Source organism: Mercenaria mercenaria, chromosome 7, assembly GCF_021730395.1.
Source record: "Mercenaria mercenaria strain notata chromosome 7, MADL_Memer_1, whole genome shotgun sequence".
Lineage (NCBI taxonomy): Eukaryota > Metazoa > Mollusca > Bivalvia > Venerida > Veneridae > Mercenaria > Mercenaria mercenaria.
In genome coordinates this window covers 63,553,042-63,569,144 of record NC_069367.1, presented here as the reverse complement: position 1 = coordinate 63,569,144, position 16,103 = coordinate 63,553,042, and the positions used below count along the sequence as shown (strand labels likewise).

The 16,103-nt window shown below is 34.8% G+C and overlaps 2 protein-coding genes across 12 annotated transcripts in view; one reads left to right on the top strand and one right to left on the bottom strand.

Annotated features, from left to right (window-relative positions):
- Positions 1-2,698, bottom strand: part of LOC123554046 (phospholipid-transporting ATPase IF-like) — a 70,529-nt gene extending 67,831 nt beyond the window's left edge. For all 8 annotated transcript variants that reach the window (XR_008371771.1, XR_008371772.1, XM_045343906.2 and 5 more), the window contains exon 1: positions 2,483-2,698. Coding sequence is in view for 6 of the 8 variants with exons in the window: in XM_045343906.2 (XP_045199841.2) it covers positions 2,483-2,518 (36 nt within the window). In the remaining 2 variants the exon portion in view is untranslated. The remainder of the gene's footprint in view (positions 1-2,482) is intronic.
- Positions 2,699-8,023: 5,325 nt separating this feature from the next.
- The window catches only part of LOC123554047 (ankyrin repeat and SOCS box protein 10-like), a 34,969-nt gene continuing 26,889 nt past the window's right edge, over positions 8,024-16,103 (top strand). The window contains exons 1-3 of one of the 4 annotated variants that reach the window (XM_053548541.1): positions 8,659-8,798; positions 10,533-10,637; positions 11,299-11,435. In XM_053548541.1, the coding sequence (XP_053404516.1) occupies positions 11,433-11,435 (3 nt within the window). In that variant the 5' untranslated portion in view covers positions 8,659-8,798; positions 10,533-10,637; positions 11,299-11,432. Of the gene's footprint in view, positions 8,190-8,564; positions 8,799-10,532; positions 10,638-11,298; positions 11,436-16,103 lie in introns of those variants that run through there. The other 3 variants (XM_045343907.2, XM_045343912.2, XM_053548540.1) reach the window with 3 other exon arrangements.

Below are 16,103 nucleotides of genomic sequence, written 5' to 3'. Positions count from 1 at the left end.
CATTTTCTGAAAATCACACTGACTTTATATATTAGGACAGCTATTGATGGATGGAAAAGTAATAGGGGGACCCAAAACAATTATTATTTGCATTCATCATTCAACTATGGCAAATTATGTAAAAAATAGACATAAGATTGGTGTAATAAAAGGTGTGGTTACCATAACAACCATTAAAATCCATAGATCACTTGTCAACATATGGAATTTATGCTAATTGACCTGACCCTTGGAAGATGTGTTATTGTGCACAGCTGTCCAAAACAAAGCAATTAGGTGTTTGTTTGCATCATTATTTAATGATGTGGATTAAACAAATTTTAATAGAAAGTGTCATTGATCAGTGCTTCTTATCAAAACATTATGAATTAATTAATTTAATGATCTTATGAAGTTCTGTAAGTTTGGTAGGGGTGTAGATTTTAATGATTATAATTAAATGGGTTTGCTTATTTGAAAATCACTTAATACAGACCTTTCTAGTCTTTTCATTTACCTTCAATTAAATAAAATTGTGCATTTGTAACAGTAAAAATATTTCTTTCTGTTGTGTGACATGCATAAAAACACTAAATTATAAATAATATTTCTAAAGTCTTAGGTTTGTAGCTTTCTATTGTGAAAAATATTTACATCCAAAATTATGAAATTATACCATCAGAAAGGAAATTTTAATTTCTAAAAATAAAATTATGTTGGATGCTAAATGGTTTAAAACAAGTATTCATAACTAATTTTGATTGAGTAACACAGCAAATAAAAGTTTTTTTTGCTTTTTATCTCCAATAACCTGTATGGAGATAGTGTACAGATAATGCTACTGAGTGTATTGGGTATCAATAATCAATACTATTGTATCTCTATGGAGTAAAGGGTTAATATTCTTTTTAAGTTATGCTCTAGACACGTAATATGATGGGCAGATTTGACCTTGCTGTGACCTTGACCTTTGACCTACCATCCTGGTTCATACACTCTGCATATCATCTCATCACCACCTACCTAAATCCTAAGTTTGAAGTTAATACCTTGAATGATTAATTAATTATGATATGACAGACAGATTTGATCTTTGAGCTTAATTTATGACCTTGACCTTTGACCTAAATTTCTTGCAAAGGTTGTTTAGTTATGCTCCAGCCACAAAATATGATGCGCCATTTTTGACCTTTTAGCTAAATTTGCTATCTGAACCTATTTTGAAAGTGACCCACTGCAAACAAAAAAAATCAAGTGTTTCAGTTTAAATGTAAGCTTTCAGCTTGGCAAAGTGTTTGTCGTGCGATAAAAATGGGATATCAAATGGAGGGAATTTAGTCACATTTCAATCTACCTTACTCATAAAATGTCAACTTAAATATTTATGGTATAAATTTATACTGAATCCATGCCACTTTTTTTTTTAACTCTGATGATCATCTTGTGTCATGTCCCCTTAAACACTCATATTATATATACACAACAGTAAAAATGAGTAGTGTGTTCCTAGTGTTTCAAAAGAAATCATGTCAATTCATCTTTGGGATGAAAGTAGTCATAAAGTGATTCATAATGCTTTCTTATTTGATATATGCCATTCATAATAAAGCTGCAGCAATCAAACAAAAATAAACCAGATTAGAACATAAACCAAATCTCATTGTGATTTGAGTCTAGGACCTTATAAATCAATATAAATGAGTGTGTGATAAATTGAGACACATTCAAACTTTAACATATCAGACAAAGCGTAATATATTATGACACATGTAGTATTAAACAAAACTTGATTGTCATACATCCTTATTGACACTTTACCATACTTAGTTATCCCTATTCAGATGCAAAGTTAACAATGAAAGAATCAAAATTCATTTGACAAAAAAATAGTATTAACTCATTTCTGTGAACTTCATGTCTGTGAAGTTGGGAGAGATTGGAAACCTACACATAATTCAATGGGACAAAAATTTCATGACAATTTTTATCTTTTGCCTTTAATAATACAAAATGTCAACATTTCCTTTTAGCATTACTCGAAACATATACTGACTAAAATCTTCCTTTGTAATAGATAAAGAGATTAAAACAAGCCATATATATGCAGCAGAAAGACTGCAAATAAGAGCTGACACCATTTTGCACAGAAAGCCTGAAAAGGTTGTGATATGTGTCAAATTCTAGGACACGACTGTCACTTTCAAGAACACCCTGTAAAAACATAAAACACACTTGATTTGTCATTTGAACACATACTGTATATGAGACCAAGGCCATAATTTCAGTCGTAATAAAAAAAAGGGAAGTTTTTTGTTACTTCCTTCATTCATCATTGCAAGGAAGTGTACAGTTACATGATGAGAATACTAAGCATTTGTATACACTCAACAAATGACAGAACTACGTTAAAAATATTGTGTTAAACAGAAATACAAAAATCACGTACTTGTTTTGTTTTCAAATTGCCCCACCCTTACCTTAGTGCCCCACCCTCTTTACTTACAAGACTGCTGCAATATCGGCTCCAGCGACTTGTCATTGCTAATACTTCCTGGATATTTACTATCTGTTATCGAGGTAAATGTTCTGCATTAAGCCTGTTATCTGAAACCTGTCATCAAGAGACATATTAACTGATCAAAACTTTGGGAAGTTCGTGGAAATATTGCAGGACATGAACACATATTTACTTCCGGTTTCAGGTTTCCGCTAAAACCCGTCCTGCCCGTATTGCAACTTTGACCCAAAGGCATTTAGGGTACAAGTCAAAACGTATCATAGACAGTTCAAGACCTTAAAATAACTCCAGCACCCATTTTCTAGATATTAAACTAATTACTCCAAAGAGCTATATATGTATTTTGTTCTTCTTTGATTACTTCTACTCCCGTTTTTCTGGCGTTGAACAGTGCGAAGTAACTAACCGTACAGTACGTATACGGGAACTTATCACATGCATAGGCGGCGCTTTGATGTCCAGACTCTGGACCAAAATGAAAATGCGTAGGTTAGAAGAAGCGAAGTAAACATCTATGTAAGTAAGACTGATACGCCTTTCCAAATTCTCTTGTAATGGCTTATCCTGTTTTCTCATATTCGCAGCGACATAAGGGACGTCCTTGGGCGCTTCTTTCTTTTGTGTCCGACCAGAGATAGAAATAGCCCTAACGACACGAACAGGCCCAAGAACATAATTTGTTCTCATGGTGCTCTATTTAGGCCAAATATCCAACCACAAAATAAACATATTTTCTCAATTAAAACAAATGGAAAATTACATATCTACTTAGAATTTTTTAATAGGAGAGATCGTGTTTGTATACAAATCCCTTGTATTTTCTATTTTTAGAACTGATAAGCAGGCCTCGACCTTAACTTTTTTCAGCAGTTGCCAGCAGGTCCACCAACTGCTAAAATCTAGTAGACCTGCTCAAACTTTAGTGGACCTCCAATTCTATCACATAAATTGTGATGTTGTAGACGTCATAACTTCATATGACTCAAAGAAACAGGACTTATTTATAAAATAATTAAAAATGGAAGACTGTAGCAATCTGTTATCCCGAAAAATAATTATTTTGAAAAGTGTCCCAAAATATGGAGTCAATAATCATCATCCACCCGACCCGTGTTGAAAATGAAAAAAAAACATTAACAATTATCGGTTATTATTCTGATGATAAACTAAAAAATTGGCCGTGTTTTCATCATCAATTAACACCCCCTCAAAGAGCTAAAAGAAGTGTGTCGGTTATTATGGCATCTGAAATAGAGATCAAAGCGGTATAGTTGCCCGAGATTGTCATGGCATTACGTCATGTTTTCGCGCCATGTGACACATCACTGTCTGATCGTACTTTCTCGATTCCTTAAATTATTGAGAAGAAATCAATAAAAAAGTTTTTTCTTTAATTTTTATAATTTATATAAAGCGAATGTGCAATATCCCGAATAAACTGACATGTAAATGTGTCAAACCGTGAACGATGATAGCGGATATCCTACCTCTGTGACCTATTTGCCCTCAAGAAATTTGACATTATTGTTTGAGAAGAATATCTAACAAAGTGTTGTGTCAAAAAATACATGTACAAAGAATCATTTAAAACTTATTAAAACCCGCAACGACATCATACTGCAGTGCTTTTTATTAAAACCACATTTCTATTTACGTTCACGAGGTCACGTAACCTATTCTGCCGCGCTAACAGAAATCTGTTTGCCAAAAATCGTTTTACTCCATGTATTTAAATTGCTGCCACTTTTTCATTATTTAAGATTTTTTAATTGTGTTTTTTGTACTTTCTAGTAAAAAGTCTGAATTTTACTACCATTGTATGTACTATTTATTTACTTTAAGAAAGAAATAAATAATCAAGATCGCGCTGTTTGAAATTTTACAAAACATTATATGAAAATTTGATCGTTTTTAAAGAATTTTGCCTACATTCCTGTCGATATCTTATTAAAATTGTTAAGAATTCAAACTGTATTAGTTCTCAAGCGGTGTTTAAAATTTGAAGCGATTATTATAAAAAATGAATGCACTACGCGCATTTTTTTGTGTCAAAAGTAACCGCGATGTAAATTAGATATTACGATAGGGCGCACGTGCTTGTGGAATGGAAAATTACCAGCATGACTTTTGATATTTTTACGATTCGCGGGTAAATTCAATTTTGCCTGATGTAATTTCTCAATTGGGTAATGTTACCACGTAAGAACCACCCGATCGGTGGAGTAGTCCATTCGTGCTCTCCTGACTTTAACTCGCCAATGCTTATAACTGTAGAATGCCGTACTTATTCGTTTTGTGAATTCGCCGATATGGGTATGATTTTTCCCCTATTTTTCACTTTTAAGGGTTTTACTTTATTTGCAGACCGTGACTGACAATTGGTTGACCGTCGGTCTACCCAACTTTTGATAGTTAGTGGACCTGTCGTTATTTTGGTTGCGTCGGTCCAACGGTCCACCGCTAAGGTCGAGGCCTGATAAGAGAGTGATCGGGTGGGCAGACGCCAAACGTCCATGTTTTTTGTAAAAAGTAATGATTTTCTAACAGCCTAGTTTCTTAAATCACAAATTATATCAATAATTTTTTGATCAATGGAAAGTTTATAAAACAAGCAATTTATTAATTACTATAGTTACTTTTTAGGCACGATTACGGTACCATAACCCTAGCCTCCGGTTCTAGGATTACGGAAGTTCCGTATTCCTAGACAACCCTATGAGGATAGGCTAGGATTACGGAAGTAATTAAGAGACATAAAGTATATGTTAGGACACACATAAATGATGTTGTAAACTTACTTATTTCACTTAATTTTTCATGCCTGCCCTATTATTTCGTGTTTTCTATCCACCGTTTTGGGTTAGTATAATCTTAATGGCAGCTTGCGGAAATATATTAGAAATATGAGTGTAAAAGTTAGATTTAAAAAAAAATTCTATACTTTGAATTTTATGATTTATAACCATATTGTATGTTATTAAATACCATTTGTGTTGACTTGATGAAAAAATGCAGGTATATACGAAATATAGATAATTCTATAATATTTCCGCGCACCGCCATTAAGATTATACTAACCCAAAACGGCCGATCGATAGCACGAAATATTTAGGGAAATTAAGTGAAATGTAAGTTAACAATCATGACAATGTCATTTATGCATGTCCTAACATAAATTTGATGCGTCTTAAAATACTTCGTAATCCTAGCCTATTCTCATAGGTTTGTCTAGGAATATGGAACTCCTGTTATCCTAGAACCAGATGCTAGGATTACAGTACCGTAATCGTAGCCACTTCCTACTTTTTATTATTATTTCGAAATAAAATGGATAATTATGAACGCTTAATTTACAGTGCTTTTCTAAAAGTTTTGAACATCTCTACGTCACTGTTTAAATTATTTGTCATTTAAACCAGTATTCATTTAAAAAATATATTTGAATACGAAAATTGTATGTATTTCAAAACTTTTTAAATTTTGAAAATCCATAAATGAGCGAAAAAGTTATTTAAAATTAAAAATTCCGATCCCATACAGAAACGATGTGTAGAAACATAATGTTTTGCCCGCCATCAGATAAACAGATGTTAATGTGTGATGTCACAGCGATCTCTCCAGTCCTATAGAACTGTTTTATAAGAATATTAAGGGTCGCTAAAACCAGAAATATCAAACTTCTTTCACTGTCACCTTATTTGCATTTTTTGGTCAAATTTTACAGAAATCATATTAAATTGTTCAAATATGTTTTTGATAATTTTACATATTAACTTTATCTATTTAACAATTTATTATTGTTTGATATGGATGATAGGTGCAAGGCTGTCCGTTCGTCTGAAATTGAAAATGCTTAAATTCAAAAAGAACTTTAGCTACAATCACCAAACATCACAAAATCCTTAATGAGCACATTTTTACTCACATTTGGTGTTATGCCCCTCTGACCAGTTTTTTTCCTTGATCATTTGTTGACTTGTTAAAAAAATGTATTATTAATATATCAAAGGAACCTATATAATGAGTGATCATCATGAAACACAATACCATATTTAAATTTGTAAAAATATCTGAAAAAAAAATTTTTTTAAATTATAGTCCCCTCATTCACAAAAAACCTATTAAGGCCACACCAAATTGATGTCTTGTTCTTCGGATTTTTTTTCCAAAATATTTGGGGCGAGCAAGCAAAAAAAAATTTTTTTAATTTTTTTTTCAAATCATCATTTTTTGAAGCGAGCGAAGAGCGATGAGAGAAAAGAGAGAAAATAATCACTTGCATCATATTTAACACCAGATTAAGTGTATTTCTGTTCATAAGCCGGAAAAACAAATGTGTGTGAAGTAACATTCAGATGGCATTGTCTTTGGAGCTTTGAATTTTTAATGTGTGATACATACAATAAAAAGTAAGAAATATATCGGCGCTATTATTATTCTGAAATTTCATATAACAATTTTCTCTGCTCGTGACATTAGACCTCTTAACCCTTAAAATGCTGGATAACATGTATCTATTACAAATGCAGATCACGCAGTACTCAACTGAACCTGCTACGTAATCTGAGGTGGTACTATTCGGTGCTAAGAGACTAAGTCAGCAGGCTGGGTTTTACGGTCAGAAATCAAATGAAAATCCAGCACTTTGAATGTTTAATTATACAAAGTATACAAAAACAAATGTTGACACTTTTGAGTAACATATAAGCAAATGTCTAGAATTCCTGATGTATTATCATGTATCATCTTCAATATCACTCGAACCAAATAAAGAATGTTAAAACAATCAACAAAACAAAAACCCGCGTTTGAGAAACACACATGCCCCTGGCGGGTTTTACGTGGAAAGATTCATCTTATTGTATAGTGCAGCAGCCCTAAAACAATGCTGTAAAACTGCAGCTCGGGGAAATCTCAACAGCTGTTGCTGGAAATACTTGCAGACATAGGAGGCTGCCATTTTGTTATGCCCGATTTTTAAAGCGATCGAATATTTAAAAATTTAATTGAATAAACTGATACTACTGAGGCCTTTCTGTGTGGTAGGGAGACTACGTAGTCGAATCGGTGGCTGTGTCAGAGAACATGTTCTTCCAATATTCTGATAAATTACAAGCAAGGTGCGTTTAAACTTTGGAATTTCCTCCTCTTTTTTCGTTCCTAATGATTTCGACCCAGCGCCAAAAATGCGCCAGGTGCAGGTGGTAAAAAAAAATTAAAATATTTTTTTTCATTTCCCGTCAATTTGGTGCGGGAAATCCGATGAACAGGTAATCAGTTTGGTGTGGCCTAAGCGGTGGATATAAATTCACTGAATTTGCATGTTCTGTTTGGTTTTTCATTTATAATTTAATTGTCATCTCAATTCACTGAAAGAATAATATACGTATTTCAATAAACCACTTGAAAGTGTGCCCAGCTATAATTCCTGAGAGCCAGACTATAACAAAATTCTGGCAAGAACCCTGAAAATAGCAATATCAAGACTCGTACAATTATAATGCTGTACTTTAATTTCAGTGGAATGGATGGGAAAGTATACCACGCAGTTATAAAAGATGATCCTATTTTATTGAAAATGCTGTTACGTAATGGTGCAAATCCAGATGTTTGGCTTGAAGACGTTTCTGCCAAAAGTGGAAAATACCTTCTACATACATGTTGTGAGAAAGGACGCTATAAATGTGCAAAGGTAACAGCAGAATTTTCATTGTAGTATTGATTGATTTTGTTAATTTGGATGCAGATTAACAGTTATGATGTTGCTTTCTGTATTATGATAATAAAAGCAATTTTTATGGCAAAAGCATTGAATTCCCTTATGTCGCACAAATTGACAGAAGATCTTTCTGGTTTGGAATAAAAGGAGAAACAGAAAAAAGGTTTGTTTACATGATTAACTATAAGACATGAATTTGATATCTGTTTGATCCCTGATTAGTAATACTAACGAGATAGAACACTTTGCCATTAGACATGCTAGATGTTTATACTAACTTCATTATTAAGTCTTTCATTTTAAGAAAAAGAAATGGTTTAACTCTAAATATAATGATTTGTTTTACAGTAGCACAAAAGTTAAAAACTGAGAGACATTATAAAGTATAAAACTGAGAGACAATATATATTTATAATGGATGAACTAGTTTATCATGCAATCTGCGATGACCGTCCAGCAAGACTTGAATCTTTTCTGCGGCAAGGCGGTGACCCAAATATGTGGATCGAGGACTCTGCAAGGATATCAGCTAAATCGTTCTTACATGTATGTTGTGAGAAAGGCAGGATTAGATGTGTGAAGGTATTTTTCTGCAGTTTATTTGATACAGAATTTTTACTTCTCTAATAAATTTGAAGTCACCTGTGTGAGAACAGCCTTGTTTGTTTTGAAATTATTATTATAAGGGAATTTTTGTACTGTCTAAAATTGCAAAGTTTTTATTTATATTTGAATTTGCAGCCATCTTCCAAGTTTTGAAGTGATTATATAGATGTAGAAGTATTTTTTTTTTTTTTAGCTCACCTGAGAACAAAGTGCTCAGGTGAGCTATTGTGATCACCCTGTGCATGTCTTGGTCAGAATGTAGCCAACAATAAAACACTGATTTTTTTAACACTGGTACATTCAGGGTTAAAAACTAAGTCACTAGATCAATTAATATCAAAAATCTTGGTAACACTGCAGAGTCCACATTTTCTTAATGATCTTCATAAAAGTTTGTCAGATTGTTTGTCTCTATGAAATCTAGGTCAAGTTTAAAATGGGGAAACCTAAGGTCCCCAAAATAGATCACTTTATCAAATAATAGAAAACCCTTGTTTAAACACTACAGGCCACATTTTTATGCCCCCCTTCAAAGAAGGAGGGGTATATTGTTTTGCAGATGTCGGTCGGTATGTAGACCAATCCGTTTCCGGATGATAAGTCAAGAACGCTTGGGCCTAGGATCATGAAACTTGATAGGGAGATTGGTCATGACCAGTAGATGACCCCTTTAGATTTTGAGGTCAAAGGTCACGGTCACATTAAACCAGAACAGTAGAGCTTTTGTTTACAGTGGGCAAATTATTTATGTTTCTTGTGCAATTACTGAATGCATCAAGGGGGGCATTTCATGTTCTACGAGCTCTTGTCTAATTGATCTTCATAATACTTTGTGTGATTGTCTATATGAAATCTAGATCAAGATAAAAACTGGGTATTAACCTGATGTGAAAAACTTGGTCACTAGGTTCTACCATATCGGTATGAACATACTAGAGGACACATATTCTACCAGATCTTATCAGAGTTTATGTCTATGAAATTAAAGCAGGGCTCCAGATAAGATGCGTTTTAGCATAAATTACACTTTGAAATAATGCATATACGCATGTCTGATCATTTTTAAGCATATAAAAACGTATATGAAATTACAGAAACACACGCAATGACTTTTTACTAGCATAAACAAAATCTGAATCGTCTGGATGCTTTATGTAACAGAGCAGGTAGGCATTAATTCTCCAACATTGAACGTACACACGCATTGAATGGTACTCAATAAACCTAGGTTAAACTGAGCCACACCATGAGAAAACCAACATATTGCATTTGCGACCACCATGGATCCAGACCAGCCTACGCATCCGCCAAGTCTGATCAGGATCCATGCTGTTCACTAACGGTTTCTCTAATTGCAAAAGGCTTTGAAAGCGAACAGCATGGATCCTGACCAGACTGCGTGGATGCGCTGGCTGGTCCGGATCCATGCTGGTCGCATATGCACTATGTTGGTTTTCTCATGGTGCGGCTCAACTATATTATACACTCAATGCGTGCGTAAATCAAATAGTTGGGAATTAATATTGACATTACGGTAGTGTATTTTAAAGCGGTGTCCATTTAAAATATCAACTTCCAGTGTGGAGTAAACAACAAAAATGTCTCTCTCTCTAAGAATGTAAGAGTGAACAAACACAAACACGCATTTTTAAACTAACAAAAATGATCCCAAAAACATAGCTGAAGGTATATTTTGAATATTGGATTCAGTAGTGAGTGTGAAGCCAAAGCAAGCCAAGGGAGAAAAAAAGAAGCAAAAACTTGAATATTGAATTGAAACTGAACTGCAAACAATTCATGGGTGTTATGTACCCAGTAAGTATGTTTAACTTATAAAACTGATTTCTGTTTTCTTCACATTCATAGATTTTCCTGAGTAAAATTACTCTTAGTCAATTTCAGATTTTACCATTTTACTCATTCACAAAAAATATGCTGAGTAAATACTCATAGGCCAAAAAAATTATCAGGAGCCCTGATTAAAGTCAAGTTCAAAATTTGGTTACCTGAGACGAAAAACCAGGTCATGTCATAGAAAAACCTTGTAATCACGCTAGAGGCCATCTTCATAAAACTTTGTCAGAATATTTGCCTTTACAGTTAATGTCAGATTCAAAACTGGGTTAACCGTGTTAACCCTCTATAGAGGTCACATTTTCTACCTGATCTCCATGTGACATGGTTAGAATGTTAAAGTCAGAAAAGGGTTAATGCCGACCCAATTTCGAAATAATTTCTCAGATATTTTCTATGCATGACCCACTACCATAATTGTTCAAGCAATCTGTGAAACTCAGATGAGCAATTTAGGGCCACAATGTCCCTCTGGTATTAGTGAAAACTGTTAAGAAAATAACTTAAAGCCAGACTACGGGTAGTATTATTTTGTGTTATTAAATTAATGCTTGATAGTTAATAGTGATACTTTGATTAAGTATATTTAGTTATTTATCATTCCTCATTTACCATATTTCAGACATTATTAATTGTGTGTAGAAAACTGTATGACAACAATTTTGCAAATGGAGCATGACCTTTATTTGGAATGGTTGCATGCATTTACATACCCAGAAAACTGACACATTGATACTAGCAGTGTGACTGCATGGTATGGTAGGTGTTTTTAATTATCTATAAAATGAACCAGACCCGAAACTGTAGTTTAGAGCAAAGTCTGGTTTGTTTATAGCACGGAGCCTAGCTGTATTTTTAATTAGAATGTAGAGAAAAATCAAGCTGTATCTCTTATTAGTGTAGTATATTCACGGGAGAGGAATTCCTCTATCCGACTCTTCCAACTCGGGACTTTTTGACAACGGACAAGAATGTTGTGATGCACCTAGCTCCAAAAGTATTTGACGTAGAATCACAAAACTTAACAGGAACGTTGGTCAGTATGTGTAGTTGTGCACCTGGTGTTTCGCTTCCGGATTCATTCAGTCGTGTAGGAGTTATGGCCCCTGACTTTGTAAAAATTGGTCATTTTAGTGTTGTGTCGCGCCTAGCTCCAAAAGTATTTGAAGTAGAGTCACAAAACTTTATAGGAATGTTGGTCAGCATGTGTAGTTTAGCACCTGGGGTTTCACTTCCGGATTCATCCAGGCGTGTAGGAATTATGGCCCCTGATTTAGTACAAAATTGGTCATTTTATGTTGTGTCGCGCATAGCTCCAAAAGTATTTGACCTAGAGTCACCAAAGTTTACAGGAATGTTGGTCAGCATGTGCAGTTGTGCACCTGGGGTTTCGCGTAGGGATTCATTCAGTCATGTAGGAGTTATGGCCCCTGACTTAGTTAAAAATTGGTCATTTTAATTTTGTGTCGTGCGTAGCTCCAAAAGTATTTGACCTAGAGTCACCAAAGTTTACAGGAATGTTGGTCAGCACGTAGAGTTGTGCACCTGGGGCTTCGCGTCCGGATTCATTCAGTCATGTAGGAGTTATGGCCCCTGACTTAGTTAAAAATTGGTCATTTTAATGTTGTGTCGCGCATAGCTCCAAAAGTATTTGACTTAGGGTCACAAAAGTTTACAGGAATGTTGGTCAGCATGTGCAGTTGTGCACCTGGGGTTTCGCGTCGGGATTCATTCAGTCATGTAGGAGTTATGGCCCCTGACTTAGTTAAAAATTGGTCATTTTAATGTTGTGTCGCGCATAGCTCCAAAAGTATTTGACCTAGAGTCACCAAAGTTTACAGGAATGTTGGTCAGCACGTAGAGTTGTGCACCTGGGGCTTCGCGTCCGGATTCATTCAGTCATGTAGGAGTTATGGCCCCTGACTTAGTTAAAAATTGGTCATTTTAATGTTGTGTCGCGCATAGCTCCAAAAGTATTTGACCTAGAGTCACAAAAGTTTACAGGAATGTTGGTCAGCATGTGCAGTTGTGCACCTGGAGTTTTGCGTCCAGATTCATTCAGTATTGTAGGAGTTATGGCCCCTGACCTAGGAAAAATTGTCATTTTAATGTCATGTAGTGGGAGCATCTGTGTCCCATGGACACATTTCTAGTTTAAATTCGTTTTATCTGCGTACTAGCATAAATATTCAGATTTAAAATGGAAAAGGGAAGAATAATTTAGAAACGCTGCTAAAAATTAGCGTACAAAACAAATGTTTTACCTGATCTACCTCTCGATTGCTGCAGTTTTGGGAAAACCATACCTTTCCGTCTTAATTTGGCATCTCTTTCCATGTTCTGATTGGTTCTTTGTCTCGGTGTCACATGATTTTGCACGTGGTCATGATGGTTACTTGGCGAAAAGAAACTGGAAATATAAACATTTTTTGCGAAATTTTGCACAAATTCTTTGTTAAAACAGGAATCAACAGTTTGGTAAAAAGGAAAATCAAAAGCATAAAGAGCTTGTGAGTAAGAGAATTTCATGAGTCCTGATTTGGCTTGGCATAGGCAGTCTTTTGGGCATTTCTGTTAAATGTTCCACTGCCTCGCAGACGTGACTTAAATTCTGACTTGCATACAGGTAAAAGTGTTGGCAGCTTGGTTTTTGTCAGTTACAGTAATACACTGTATTATGTTTGCCTTTGTATTGTCCAAAATAAAGAATTATTGGCAGATTCATGCAGGTTTTAATGTTGAAAATCTGGGTGAGTAAATTTTGACTGCAGGAAATAGATTTTTAGCTGCAGCTGTTTCGAAGATTATGGAGAGCTGTACTACTCACCTTGGTATTGGCTTTGGTTAAAGTTTGTATGAAATTGTAATATCTTGTATACCATCAAATATATTTACTTCAAACTTAGAGCACTTGTTTGTTATAATAGTCTCTACCTGTAGGCAAGAGGACATAGCTCTGTCAAGTATTTTGGCTGAATTATGGCCCATTTTGTACTTTGAAATTGGTTCAGATTTTGTACAAGTCCACGTTTTGTAAAAAACTATTTGACATGTGGCTTTGAAACTTTGAACACTTATTTATCATAACAGTCTCTACCTGTAGGCAAGAGTACATAACTCTGTCAGGTATTTTGGCTGAATTATGGCCCTTTTCGAACTTGGAAATTGGTTCAGTTTTCGTACAAGTCCACGTGTTGTAAAAACTATTTGACATGTGGCTTTGAAACTTTGAACGATTGCTTATCATCATGATTTCCATCTGAAGGCAAGAGAACATAACTCTGTCGACTATTTTGGCTGAATTATGGCCCTTTTTGGACTTGGAAATTGGCTCTGTTTTTGTACAAGTCAGTGTTGTCATAACTGTTTGACATGTGGCTTTGAAACATTGAACACTTGTTTATCATCATCTGTAGGCAAGAGTACATAACTCTGCCAACTATTTTGGCAGAATTATGGACATTTTTGAACTTGGAAATCTGTGAAATTTTTCAGTCCATATTTTGCCTAACCTGTTTGTCATATGGCTTTGAAACTTTGACCACTTCTTTACCATCATAGTCTACATATTTAGGCAAGACTGCATAACTAGGACAAGGACTTTAGCTCAGTTATGGCCCTTTTTTTTACCTTTTCGGAAAATCTGGTAATATTTTGACCCTATACTTCCATCAGTTCTTTGAATAGTCGAGCATGCTGTCAACAGACAGCTCTTGTTAAGTCTCACTGGTCCATGGACAAATGAAAAATATTGGGATTTCCATACCCCTGATATTAGAAAAACTGTGGCTGTGTTTCATGATATACAAACAAGGTGATAAAGAACTAACAAAAAAAAAAATATATATATTCTATGTTTTCTCTTACTACCAATGCTGAAAACCCAAATTTGAATGAAAAATAAGAATAAAATCAATGACAGATCAATATCATACAATTTATTAATGAATATGATTTATTAATGAATATAAATATTAAAGGACAACTTTAATTTAAAAAAAAAAAGCAATTAAATACATCAACAATAGCTTAAATCACAGTTTTGCCCGTCCTGATCCCTGTAAGTCAGATGTTGTTCATTTGTCTATGTTTGCAATAAGGAAATAGTGTACCTTGGATATAGCAAACACTTTTTGTGGGCCCCTACAAGTTCCTTATAACAGAGTTTTATTGTAATAGAGAAAAGTCTGGCCATACCTAAAAACAAGATCTAATTACTGTAAAAAAATTTAATTTTGTGTGCATGAAATTTCAGGGTTTTGGTCAAAATGGCTATTTCGTGGAGATATGAATTTGTGGATTTCAACTCTTGAACATAAAGTGAATGGGACTTTTACTTGTTCTTTGGGTTTAAATTTCTAGGATTGCCTCACCCACGAAAATTAGTGCCCCCACATATATTAATGATTTCACAGTAATCATTGAAGATACTCTGTCCCTGTTACACTTACTGACATAAGTGTGATTAGTGCCTGGACTCTGGTTTACAAGAGCATGGAAGCATTTTATCAGTTGATCAGTGCCATGTGTGATTTCATGAGAAAACAGCTTGTTTGTATTCTGCTGATGATTATCTTTTGTGGAGTAATTGTTTCCTAACCCAATTTTTTTTATTTGACATGTGTTACTTTCAGGACAAATTTGGAAATCCACTTAAGTTTTTAGCAGAAAAAGTTTAAGTAATGTAATATAAGAAGTTTAATTCAATAATTGTAGAATAAAGACTTTATTAAATGAGCCATGCCATGGGAAAACCAACATAGTGGGTGTGCAACCAGCATGGATCCAGACCAGCCTGCGCATCCGCGCAGTCTGGTCAGGATCCATGCTGTTCGCTAACAATTTCTCCAATTCCAATAGGCTTTAAAAGCGAACAGCATGGAGCCTGACCAGACTGCGCGGATGCGCAGGCTGGTCTGGATCCATGCTGGTCGCACACCCACTATGTTGGTTTTCCCATGGCACGGCTCAAATGATCATGCAACATGTCATGTCTCAAGTACTGCATTACTAAGTCTACCAATTTAATAGCTTCTGTAATTGATGGAGTCACCATCTTGAAGCAGACTTCTAGTCAATGGGTTTCTCAAGTGTATGGATTCACTTATTAAAACCTTTAGCCTGCTGCCGGCAAGTGATTTACCTTTGCGACCAGTGCAGACAAAGATCAGCCTGCACATCCATGCAGTCTGGTTATCGTCTGCACTGTTTGCTATTCACTCAGTAAATTTTCAGTAAACATCCCTTCAAAGGATAAATGGTACTGCCCAGATTGAATGATGGACCAGTCCATTATAGAAATTTTGCAGGCTATAGGTTAAAAGAATCCTATTGAAATTAGTAGATAGCATTTTCTAAATTTCTCAAAAATTTGACATAAATCTGGAGGAATACATCTTTAACCCTTACCCTGCTAAATTTCTAAAA